Source organism: Pseudomyrmex gracilis, unplaced genomic scaffold (genome assembly GCF_002006095.1).
Source record: "Pseudomyrmex gracilis isolate BER0280 unplaced genomic scaffold, ASM200609v1 scaffold_2688, whole genome shotgun sequence".
Taxonomy (NCBI): domain Eukaryota; kingdom Metazoa; phylum Arthropoda; class Insecta; order Hymenoptera; family Formicidae; genus Pseudomyrmex; species Pseudomyrmex gracilis.
Genome location: NW_018023272.1, coordinates 1 through 13,577, shown reverse-complemented (window position 1 = coordinate 13,577; position 13,577 = coordinate 1). Strand labels below are relative to the sequence as shown.

The window sequence follows — 13,577 nt, the reverse complement described above, 5'->3', positions numbered from 1 at the left end:
TTACTTACTTTCTCGAACTATATTTGAATTTCCCGCTTTTTGGCCCAAAGGCGGTGCCTATTTCTTATCTATGTTACCTACGCTGCTTATACATTGCTTAAATGGGAAAAGTGGGGGGAACTAGCAGTCCATACTTATATAGTCAAAGGTTGGACTTAAAAAATTTACTATACACATGATGTAGAGATGGCGGCACACAAAGTAAAATATGTATAAAACTAAGCGATGTATTATACTGTACAATACCAAGTATAATACAATGTAAAATACCTCACGTATAATACGTGCCTAACCCTGGTTATAACGAAATGGGCAATTCCCATTTTACTGGTAGCCAATAAAAGACGCGTGTCAAAAAGCGCGAAATAATTACTTGTATAGACAAAAATGAAATAACTCCAAAAACTTTTCTTCTTACTCTATACTGCCTACTCCCATTGTAGACGGTCCTTTAGAGAAACCCTTTAAAAAACTGTGAACACTGCCCGCCTGCACCGCCTCGATATTCTCGTTGCTGTCCGGCACGATCTGGCCTCATCTGGCATCTCTATACTGAAGCTCAAAGTTTGGCCCCAAAAACGTGACCATGTTCCCCACTCCTCTGAAGCGGCTTCGCCACCCCGCGGTTAATGCTCCGTCTCCTTATTTTTATGTCTATGAGCCCATTCAATATATTAAGCGCAAAATGCAATTGCAAGTATCAGGTCTTGTGGAATTGACGGTAATCAATTGGCATATTGAATCAATGCAATTAGCCAATTTCATTCGAAATCTACTTGCGTTTGCATCTTGCGTTTAATGTGGAAGAAACTTTATACGCAAAATTCATGCAATTGAGAAGTGGGGAGATTTTCACGAGACAATTCTCCAAGAACGACTAAACCGTTCACTTTCGTTTTAGTCTCAATCAATTTATAAAACATTTTAAAACAAAACATTTTAGAAAAAAGTATTTTTGCGTTTTTTTTGTTTGTATCTTCTAGTCGGAGATATCGACTATTAAAGTATCGATATGAGAACTTCACGTTTTTAGCCTGTTCTACATTGATCGCAAGCGCAACCGCAAGGAACAGGTCTGGTATAATTGACTAATCGCAGTGATCAAATCAGCCAATTTACCAGCGTGATTGGTCAATTCTACGAGATCTAAACCTTGCTTTTGCGCTTGCGATCACTGTAGAACGGGCTTTTAAGAAATGTTATAGTCGTCGTTGGGCCGAAATATGTGCATGTTCATATGCCTGCTAACAGATGGCCTGTACGCTTTAAAAAAAGAAAAAGAAAGACAGGAAGTGTGAGTTAGAAAGAAAAAGAGAGAATCAAGAGGCAAGGTAGTAGTTCGCGTTATTCGCGCCAACAACACTTCTGATATAATTTTTTTATAAACTATTTTGAAACTTTTTTTATAAACTATTTTGAAACTACAAATTATATACTTTAAAAAAGTATTTGTGAGTTTTGCCTTTTTTTAAATATCTCATTGAGCCGTTATTTGAATTTTAATTATATATTTTATTATTAAATTTATGATAAAAACTTAATTCAGAAAACGGATAAATTTTTTTCGCGCTGGCAACACTTCCGATATTACATTTTTTAATAACCTGTTTTGAAACTTGGCACAAAGTAATTACAAACTATATATTTTAATATAGTTGGATAACGGCTGATTGCAACGAATGATAGGGTGTTTGGCAATAAACTTATTGTGCTGTTATTCGTTTTGTCAAAACGTTTTGACTTGTAATTCAAATCCTCTTCAATTGTATTATTAAGGTAATAAATAAAATAAAATTACATTAAGTCACAATATACAAAGCGTCCCAGAATTGGCGTAACATTTTATGTAGACAGATAGAAAAAGTAAACCTGAGTTGAAAAGTTCTATACTATTTTGCGAGATTTGCAATGCTATACTTGCATCTCATGTATGAAAGACCCCGTATACCCACCCGAAATAAATTTTCAAATATTGCGAAAAAAATATGTTGTAATAAATGTGTTCTGTGAACACACACATATATATATATATATATATATATATATATATATGTATGCATATTTAAAAGTACTTTTCGGCATCCTACAATAGAAGCATGTTAGGGCATGCGAAGCGAACAAACCTACAGTGTCGCTTGTGTACGTAGCTGGAAACACCTCAAAAAAAGACAAAAAACAGAATGTTTATTGGTCGCGCTAGTTCTGCGCTACTATAGATATCCGCTTAAGGTTGTATTCAGGGTAAGATCTCAGTCAAAAGTTTAAGAAACATAGCGTAAACCAAACCTATTTTAATATTTAGATAATAATTTTTTGCTAGAAAAGTAGTATTTGTACTAAAATAAGTAAAAAAAAAAACTATTTATTATATTTTTAATGACTACGGAAAAGTTTTTCCGTATATTTTGTGTGTGTGTGCCATTTTAATGTTCACTTTTGATACTTTTGAGTAGGATTATACCTTACTTGCAACGTATAATAAATGAAACACTGAAAATGTACTAATCACAAAAGTTTGTTAAAACGTAACAATTGATGTATAAATTTACAAATATAATTGTTTTATGTATATTAAATATATATTTTTATTAATTTTAGCAAAATATAAATTTATATTTTATGGGATATTCACGAAATAATTATTTTTTTAAGTGGAATTTGTTTTTAAGATATTTATTAACAACTGCAAAAGTTTCAAACTTACGGTATATCTACATCTACAGTTATTTTTTAATTTATATCAAAATGTAAAATCCCATAAGAACTCGTGTTAAATTGAAATCGAGCTACCTTTTTACCAAAGCTCGCAAAGGAGCTAAAATTTTGCAAACTTTTTTTTTTAATATTATCCACTGACTGGCAAAATTTGAATACTCTGGCATATCTTTTATCTTACTCTGAATACAACCTTAATGGAACACCGCTCTTAGGTTCAAATCGAGAAGAAAATGGAAGAGAATTCTACTGCGCATAAGAGATAAGCAAGTAAAAATGAGCAAAGTGGGGATAGTGTTGCGCGTAGGATTGGCGAGACACTCGCTGGCATCCAATGGCTGTAGAGTGGAAGCATTTTCTAGTAGAAGAGATGCGCGAAACGGATGAGTTTTTGTCCATCCGTTTTCTATCTTCGACTTGAATCGACAGTGATGCAAGATCGAGTCAGAGAGCAACGAGAGTCTCGAGGTGGGGATACGTACACAAGCGGGAATCGCGTCTTTATGCGTGTCCTCACTACTTCGATTCTCTCGATTGTCTCCTTCCTCTCCGCCTCGATCTTGCATCACTGAATTTTAAACCTAGTAGCAAAACGCAAGGTGTGATGAAGCTATATCGTAATCATATCGCACAGTATCAGTTTGCAAGACTGTAGGACTGATCTAATCGGGGTTGAATGCTCGCTAGAAACACAAATACACGGTGACAAGAGCATAGTTGTGTGCAATCGCGAATGCAATTAAATAATAAATAAAAAAATGTCATTCAAGACAGATCTAGGATTTTATCCGCAAAAGGAGTTGCGTTACACTAAACTATTACCCTTCAAAGATCAACTAGAAGAAGAATTGGTAGTATGGCTTGTCAAGATCAAGGAGAATCTAGGACGCGCTGTTATGCTTCGGGAAATTGAACCAGCATGTGTATTTTGGACGAGACAATTATATACGTGAGAGAATGTGTTGCTGTAAAAAGCAAATTTTTTATAATTTACTAAAACTAAAGACATATTCATATGTGAATTATTTTTATTTTTTTAATATGTTGTGTCAGCACCTTTGTTAATATTCAAAAGGTGCGGTCAAAGTCTCACTGCAAATGGTTCAAAGCATCATTTTATCTTTATCCTATATTTAACAAAAAATAAAGATAGAACGATGCTTTGAAAAATTTGCAGTACCCAAAGTATTTTTAACTATCTACAGTCTAGCAAACAATCTAAGATATGAATTTTTTTAAATTAACTATTTCTGAGAAACTTGTTTGAAAATATATTTGTAAAAGAATAATATACAGATCCAATAACCTAATATACAAAACAAAAACAAAAATCTAGGAAAAATAACAGTAAACTTAAATTTAAAAAATAGTTATATTTTTTAGAAAAATTACAACGGACTATCTAAGGTTTGATATACCAATGAGATTTGGTTTGAACTTGTTGCTATACTGATTTATTTATTCTTGTGATATTTGTGTGTGTTGTGTTTAAATTGCCTCTAAAGACCTTGTATCGTGTATGCCAAGTACTAAGCACCTATTTTTCGTGTCACATGTGCTATAGAATGGTATTATACAAGGTCATACACACACACACAATAGCAGATATCATATAAACAGAACAACACACATAAACATCCCATACGATGTATTGTAGCAAATAAATTCACGCCAAAAGTGATATATCAAACTCAAAAATTTATGCTTTATATTGACAATATGATTTGATTGTTAAATATTTAAGTTTCTTGTTATTTCTTTTACATTCCTAGATGTCATTACATGTGTATATAATGAACATATGCAAATATGCGTGTTTAACACATTTAAAGACGTCTTTTAACAAATGTCTTGAATCCGCAGCAGCCAGCAATTCTTAATGTAATGATAGTATGACTCACATGCTGAGGTATCGGTTAAACTGAAAAAAGACATTTCATGACTCACAGGGTGTGTCTTTGGTCTCGAATGTGTTACGAAACTTATATTCTACATTTTTTATTTGGTTTTAAATAAGCATCCCTTTGTCCTTATTGATACAGTATAAATAGAATTATTTGGTATAGTGGTAACTAAACTTAAATCTTTTTCCAGGTACATAGAAATATATGGATTAAAGTTTAGTAAAGAAGATCATATAATATTTGTGAAGTTAATGTATGAAATTGTTACTATACCAAGGGTGAATGCAACTGTTATGATGGAGTGTAGTAACGTGCTTAGAGTCTTACTAAAGTAAGAAATAGAAGTTAATTAATATCGCAAATTTAAAAAATTTTGCATTGTATATTTTACCTGCGTGTGCGTGTGTATGCGCGCGCGCACTTGGAAGAATCATAAGTTATTCTGTGCATAGTGACACTTATAATTTGTTGTTGCGTAACATTAAAAAACCTATTTCATGAGAGAATGAGATCAGTTTGAAAAGAATAGCTATGTAGTTTTGGTGATGGTGTTCAATTGTTTATGAAATGTGTTTGATATAGCTTGTTTATATAATCCACTATTTTTTCCAGGAAAAAGGAATTAATTCGTCCTGATGAGTTAGAACTTTCATGGAGACCTTTCTATAAAATGATATGTACATTTACAGAACGAGGAACGTATAAGTATAGTCTAGAGTTAAATACTTTCTTAGATGACATAAGTTACGTTAAAACTTACTTTTCAGTAAGAGTTTTATATACATACATATATATACAGTGTCCCAGAATTGGTGTCTCTCGTAAGCAGGTAGAAAGAGTAAAACTGAGTCGAAAGATCCTGAATCTTTTTTTTCTATTATTTATAATAAAGGAGTAAGTATTGAGTACATCAGGCCAATCAGCGCCGATCTTTAGCCGGCCGCATGTCAGTGAACCGCGCGGAGCGCACACACACACCAGGCGCGTGTCTCACTTGATCTGATTTACCCAACAAGTAACTTCTTTATTATAAATAATAGAAACAAATGATTTGAGACTTTTCGACTCAGTTTTACTTTTACCTGCCTACGAAAGATGTCACACCAATTCTGGGACACCCTGTATATATAATTTTTTCAAAACAATATTTTTGAAATATTATTTTTTTCACATTTGATATATATCTACTTCACATTGTTTATAATAGCTGAGCGCCACACAAGAAATATTAGATGAATTAAGACCAACATTTTGTCCGTTTAATGTGGCAATGAAGAATAGTCTTTATGTTTTATCCATTTTGTTACCAACCAACTTACGTCCCCAGCATCATTCTGTTGGATATCTTTTATGGTTTGATGAACTTATGAATATGTGGAAAGTATTCCACAATGCGTACTACTGGGAACCCAATATATTATACTTAATGGGAAGATTAGCACGTGACAATATCGGTTATATCGACTGGAATCCGCACTTACCTGTGATGTTTTCTAGATTTATACGATACTTAAATCTACCTGTAATGTATAAGAATGCCTCAGACAATAGGAAATCCACCTTTTATATATTGCCGATATGTTCGTGGATAGTAGGAGCTTTGGTAAAAATTATGCGATTAGTGTGGACGAAGAAACTAAGATTATTCATTCTAATATACACATCTTGCAGGGAAATGGTTCGGACGCGCAGAAGTATTTAAATAAATTCTTGAAAACTATAGAAACCTATATTTATCCAGCAAATTATGGGCAGTGGACAAAAAAATTAACTAAATTTCTTTTCACACTTACAGATGATTTTCTCATACGTTTACGCAAGTATGTAAATATGTTAAGCGTCAAACTATTCGCGATTCATTTTTCGCGATATTTAAACATGTCACGAATACATGCTTAATCATGTATACTGTTGAATGTTACCGTAACACTCACGAATCACAAATGACAAATTTCGACTGGACAACTGCGAATCGCAAATAGTGTGAAAGGTTTATACTGATAAATAACAAACTTTTATGAATTGCGAGATACACATCGCTCATAGTTTACGCTAACTTTATAAATGTGTGCATTTCAATTATCTCATTAATAACTTATTTATTACTTTACAAATCAATAGACAGCATAAAGATATTGATTAAATGAATTGATTCTCACTTCTGTTTATGTAATTTCAGAGAAAGATATAATAAACCAACATGGGAAACTTCAATTCCAGACAATTACAAGTTAACTGATGATGATATCGATGCTTTTGTTAAGAGTGTATTGCCGTTGGCTATGGTAGTTATATATCACGAAGAAACCTTTACCACTGAATATACTACTTTGCAAAATCTAGCTTTGCTAAGACCGAATTTAGTGATACCGGATGTGGTAAAAGAAATGTATTCCACATTCAATTCTTCGATCGAACCACATAAACTTATAACTTCGATCAAGTGCATGACATTTGTAGCTCACCAAATGGTGCAAGGTTCTAGATACATGAACGGAGGTATAAAACCTGTTATCAGCTTTTTCCGCAATTGTTTATTTCAGACAAACAAATACATTCAGAAATTACATAAATTAAAAAATACTTTAAAACAAGAAAGAAAGAAACAATATGTACAAATTGTTATAAGATGTAAATTTATTATTCTACTTTTTAGTATGTTATTTTTATTGTTATCAGCAAAGAATGACACTACACAATAACGTTATTTCGAAAAAAACATACAAGATAATATGCGCACGCGCGCGGGCGTGTGTAATCCTCTAAACGAAAAGAAAAATACAAACAAGTTTGAACACTTTCTCACATTATATAATTTTATTTTTGTGCACATTTTATAGATCACGCCTTTCCAGAAGGACCAACACACGTAATACCTCTGCTATTTCGGTCATTACCCGGAATCGATGCAAATGACTTAAAAAAGTGTTATGTTACTTTAACGTTTATAGGTGTATATTGTGAGCTTATTTCTCTTGTGGATTGCTCACAATGTACCACCGACAATACAATCGAGGAAACAGTATGCAAAGACACATCGCGTTTCGAGGACTTTGTACTGCAATTTTTAGACAAAGTGTTTGAACTAATAGGAAACCTTTCGTTCGAGAACGATAGCAAGGATGGGAAGACAGATGAGTTTCATTCGTCTTTCCGATTGCTAGTGACACATACATGCGAAATTGTGCTGTCAAACTCTAGCAAAACGATTTTTGATAGTGCTTTAAATAAATTGCGCACATTCATGACGGAACGAATCTCTGAGATCAAAATCGCAGGTCACTTAGCACAAGCTATGTTCAGAGGATTTGCTATATGTAACGGACGCGAAACATTACGCGTACTGTTCCCTACGCTTTCGCAAACAATTTTATCATTGGTCAACGAAATAGAAGATGTTTCGAAGGAATATAATTTAGATCAACGTCTTCTGTATACTTTGCTCATATTAACCGCAGTTGTCGATACGACGGGCGATAATTTGTTACCCTACATGGATACTTTGTATAAGATTTTTGATCGCATCCTAATTTTGAGACCGACAGATGAAAATACAGCAGCACGCAAATTGTTACAAAAGATTCTCTCAAATTTGTCAACTATCACTATGTATCCTGAAAAAGTAATTCGTGAAGATCCCAATTATTTTCANGTTAGAGACTGGGGTAAAGGTGTGGATGTTGATAACTTCGATCCAAAGTGGTATATTCCTGGTGCAGAAGAACTCGCTGCTGTAAAAAAAATATTTTTAAGATATTTAATAGTTCACACTGACAAACTTAAGAAGTACTGCGAAGATCCTAGTATATTAACTTCGTAAGTTTACCAAGAGCTTTTTATTCTTTTCAACCGCTATATATTGTTTTATAGAAATAACTAGTGTAGTAAACTAGTTGTGCGTCTGTTTTATTTTTATGGATCATACATGATGTGATGATACTTTTATGTATTTAAATAATTGCAGGGAGGAGCTGTGTATTAGCCTAAATATTATAGGAGATACTCTGTTCGGAGCCGTAGCTGTTTTACCAGTATGGTCAGAAACCCCGCTTGCACTAATCGAGTCTTCCGTAGAGTGTAATATATCTGTACCACGTCATTTTGATCAGACAGAATTTGTTACAATGCCTGATGGGAGCAACGTTAGGCAACATCTTGCTGGAATTATGAGCCAAGTTCAACGGACAATGTTTGATAATGGAGAAGACGATACAAAAAGTTTCATAGGTTTAGGTTTTGTATGTACAATTTAAACTTTATGCGCGTAAAGAATAATCCATGAAATGTTATGCGTGTATTGTTCTGTTTAAACTTTAGATTTGGCAAAATCTGTTATTTGGAAATGTAGACTATATACATGATGTTGAAAACAACTTCTTAACTGTATTTCATATCAAGAAGATGTTTGAAAATAAAGTAGACGGAAAGAAAAATCGAATACGTAGATTATTACGCAATCGCTGTCTAGCGCAACTACATATTCGAGAGCTGGCGCGTATCAAAAATTCGTGCATATTAACAGAAACTCACAAACAAATAATGATGGAGATATTCACATTGGCCACAAGCAAATACAAGGAAGTTCGTTGTCGAGCTCAATTTGATGTCTATGATGCTATCACATTTTTCTCGTATTCCTTTAAACTTTTTGCACCTTACATGTTTGATATTTTGACGAAGGATATCGAAAAATATCATACTGAGTATAAAGTAAGTAATGATTATGTGATATACATATATACACACGCACACATATATTCGTATATATATAAGTGCTGATTTAAGAATGATTATCTTTTGAGAAATCTCCTAATATAACTTTTTGACTTACGAAACAACAGGGCGTTTTATATATTTTGCTTCGAATGATGCATTCCGATCGTGTAAGAGAAAACTGGAATTTATTAAAGTTATTGTTGCCAGCCGTTGTACTTTCCCAACCATCTGAGAAAGAATCTCTTATTCAGTTAAAGACGTCTATTACAAACTACATGAGTTCTAACTTTGGTACGTGCACGATCGAATTAAAAGTACCCGATAGATGCCTGACTGTTGCGCGTACTTTATGGAAACACTGTTCACATCCAATGTTGCCACAGCCCGATGAAAATATGATAGAGATGGGTGTGCAAAACTTAAAAAAACTCAATGAATCTAACTTAGCAGCGTATAATAGTCTGCGTGACGAACTGTTACGTTGTATATCGCAGGAATGTTTACACTGGCGGCATAGATTAATGGCAATGAGTTTTATATATGATATTCGTCATCCAGATCAACATTATCCCGCGCAAGCAGCACGTTACTTCTTGCAAGCTCTCATACACGATTCCGTAGAGGAAAGACAGATTGCTACGAAAATAGTGGCATGTATGTTGAAACAACAACAGCGAAAACGTAAAAAGGTATGTAATTTTTAATCCATAAAGTTTGTGTAGCAAATACTAGATTGTACATGTACTCATACTTATATTGTAATTAAGGTGAAAGTTAATTTACACAAACTATCTAAGAAGAAAAGAAATACGTTAAGCAAAGAACAACAATCACAACCTGTCACATGTGGGATAAGACCTGATAATATATGGCTGCAATACAATGATAAAACTCGCCCGCTCACCGCTGAACAGTGGGATGAGCCTAGATACGTCCATCAAGAATACACCGGTTATTATGTCTGGCCAAAAGTCTTGAAGGTAGACGCTCCTTCGTCTAAGCAGCCTTGTCTTGACCCGGCAACGCGCGAGCTAACAGATTGCGAAAAAGAAGTTCATCTTTTCTTCGATAATCCGAAGAACGTCGAAAACCTTATAAATTACTTCAGTGAAGACGACGTAGTCAAATTCGACTTGTATAGATATTTTCTGTTTAAATGCTTGTTTTGCAATCATGGGATTGTCCATTTGAAGCATTTTCTGCCTCATTTGCAGCGATTAGTAAAGAATTATCACGAGAGTAGTCAACGATGTGCCGCAGAAATCATAGGCGGACTCATCAAAGGTGCTAAACATTGGCCGTTTCAGATGACATGTGATATGTGGCAAGCGATAGTGCCCATCATAAGAACTGCAATAACGAATGCGACAAGAGACACTATTACGAACTGGAATAAATGCTTCTCAAAGTCACAGAAAGACATAGATCCAAATAGATCTCATTGGTTGTTTGAATGTCTCATGGAGGAAGAAACGTTTTTGGAAGAAACTTCGTTCACACAAACTACACGATTGGACATACTACAAAGTATCCTTAATCAAGCTCCATGGAGAAAAACAGAACTGTTGGGTCGTCTGGTAACTCGTTTAGAAAATCAAATGTTAACCAATTCCCTGCAAAGTGTTCGCGAAACTCTCGGATCTATGTTAGTTGGTATATTCTCGGTCGATCTTAAAATTTCACGCAACTCATTTGATTCCATAACTCCGCGAATACAAACTTTAATAAACAAGATCTTGCCGCATTTAAACCAACTTATAACAAATGATAATGCGGATAAGTCTGAGAATTTAGACAAAACAACTGATATAGTAGATAACGTAACTAATGTTACACTTGATGCATCGAACCAAATATCTCTAAAAAACGAAATATCTAAAGGAATGTTAAAAATTGTATGCACGTGGATTCAGTGTAATTTTTTTCAAATACTGTACTGTGCAATGCCAGAATTTTATCAGCTATTCCCAATTATATGTGAATTAGGAACTTCGAAAAATGATGAAGAACTCTATGATTTGTGTTTAACCGCTCTAGGAGCACTCGCGCAAGCACTCGTACTGCCCGAAGATATGTCAACTATATTGACAACAGTGAAAACAACATCCGAACATTTATCATGGTCTGTTAGACTTGACTGTTTAGCGTATCTCCAAGTACTGGTCTTTCACAATATGAGCATAATTCTTAGTGACAACACATGGATCGATTGCGTAACAAATATTGTACTGTGCTTATTAGAGGATGATCATCTTGAAGTCAGAGAGCAGGCTAGTAAAGTACTCAGTGGTCTGATACACTGCACATGTATCACGGACTATGAGAAATTACTGGCAAGTTTTATCAAAATGTGTTTTCTAATCTTTTTCTCATATACTATGTGATTTATTTTTATTGTGTGTGTAAGTATGCAAATTTCTATAATGATTATTAATATTTACATATTGCTGTGTTTTTGTAGGAGGAATTTAAAAGAAAAACGAAGACGCGATTGTACGACAAGAAGAAACCTTGTGAAGATGTTTCGGGAATTGCTACAAGTGCGATACGTTTACGTCATGCTGGTGTGCTTGGATTGTGCGCTTTTATTACTGCTCATCCCTATGATGTACCTAAATATGTGCCCTCAATTGTCGAACATCTTAATTGCCATATGAACGATCCACAACCTATACCGGTATTTGATTTCTTTGATTTATACATTATACAAAATAATTCAGATCTATGTATTTAATCCAGACAAATGCTTTTAAAATGATGTGTGAAAAAATAATACACATACACACTTGGTTAGTTAGAAACATTTAATTATATTATAGACGACAATAAGAAAAACTTTGGAGGATTTTAAACGAACACATTTTGAGACCTCGGCTGGAATAGAGCATTGTGCGCAACATTTCACGGATGACCAATGGGACATTTTACAGAATATAACAATATCACTGTCGTATTACGCTTGATTGGTGAATTGACATTACAATACAAATAGCATAGAGATACAGTAACTATGAACAGTAAGCGGTATTCACGTGCTTATGCAAACTTAGCGATTAGGTGTACACTGACGTAGAAAACCAATTCTCAATTTGCAAACGTCAAGAAACATAGCACGCAACAAACCAAAAATCATCTGGATCACGATAATGGTTTTAGTTTATTTATAATGTTTTTATTTTGTATATTGCAAAATAAATATACAGGTCGATTATTTCTTTGGATCAGAAGAAATATAAATAGAGAAAGAATATCATGAGTACACATTAGATGCAAAAAAAAATAACGATCGAATATATTATTCGTAATGTTATAAAGTCTTTTAATACTGATTTTTGTCAGTGATGATGTCTCACAACTAACTGCCCCATATGTTCAACATATATTTCTTGAAACTTTCTTAAAAGACAAAAATTGTGATATAAAACTGGCGAGGTATACTATAATAAGTTGTAAAATACAAACAATTAAAAACTGCCAATCATAATGCTCTAACATATTGCTTAGATATAACATTGTAGTTCTTCTACTGGAGCATAATTAAGTATATGTTACAACATACTTGTTTATTGCATATATGAATCAAGTATAACTATAGTAAATAATAGTATATTTGTGTAGAATATATTTTATTCGTAAGATATATATAATATATAAATACATATATATTATATGTGTAATTTCTTAAATTTGTACATGAACAATTGTGTGTCACAGTATATACAAAAACTACTTTTAAAAAATAATTACAATTATTACAGTCTTGCTGGTTTTTTGTCAGATTTTTTGTATCAAAAAAAGAATCTATCTTGAAAATATTGAATGGCAGATAGTTGGTATGGAGAACAGTATATACAGAGTGTCCCAAAATTGGTGCAACATCTTTCTCGTTGACAGGTAGAAGAAGTAAACCTGAGCCGATACGTCCTATTTCATTTTGCTAGATTCGCAATAGTTACCGAGTTTATCTTAATAAACAAATATCAGCGAATAAGCGTGCATCAGGCTGTCTTACGCGCGTGAGACAGCCCGGCGCGCTTCGGTGTTACCTGTAGCGACATATGGAAGGAGCTAATGTAACAGCACACTACGACATATACTGTGACGGGCACCTCGCTCTATGATGTTGTAGCGAAGGTGTCGCACACCTTCGGCACGTCTTTTCAAAATTAGATCAAAGATTTACTCACCAAACTTACGATTGGGCGCCAGGCGTACATACGCACGCCGTTTCCAAAATCTACA

At 33.8% G+C, this 13,577-nt stretch overlaps 1 protein-coding gene across 1 annotated transcript; it reads left to right on the top strand.

Moving 5' to 3' along the window:
• Positions 1 to 3,473: 3,473 nt before the first annotated feature.
• On the top strand, positions 3,474 to 12,410 carry LOC109862935 (proteasome activator complex subunit 4B-like). The gene is made up of 11 exons (XM_020443104.1): positions 3,474 to 3,638; positions 5,827 to 6,222; positions 6,291 to 6,439; positions 6,799 to 7,118; positions 7,460 to 8,435; positions 8,584 to 8,857; positions 8,937 to 9,329; positions 9,461 to 10,024; positions 10,103 to 11,668; positions 11,797 to 12,012; positions 12,155 to 12,410. The coding sequence occupies exons 1-11, from the start codon at positions 3,474 to 3,476 to the stop codon at positions 12,296 to 12,298; spliced, it is 5,163 nt and encodes a 1,720-aa protein (XP_020298693.1). The 3' UTR covers positions 12,299 to 12,410.
• Positions 12,411 to 13,577: the final 1,167 nt, after the last annotated feature.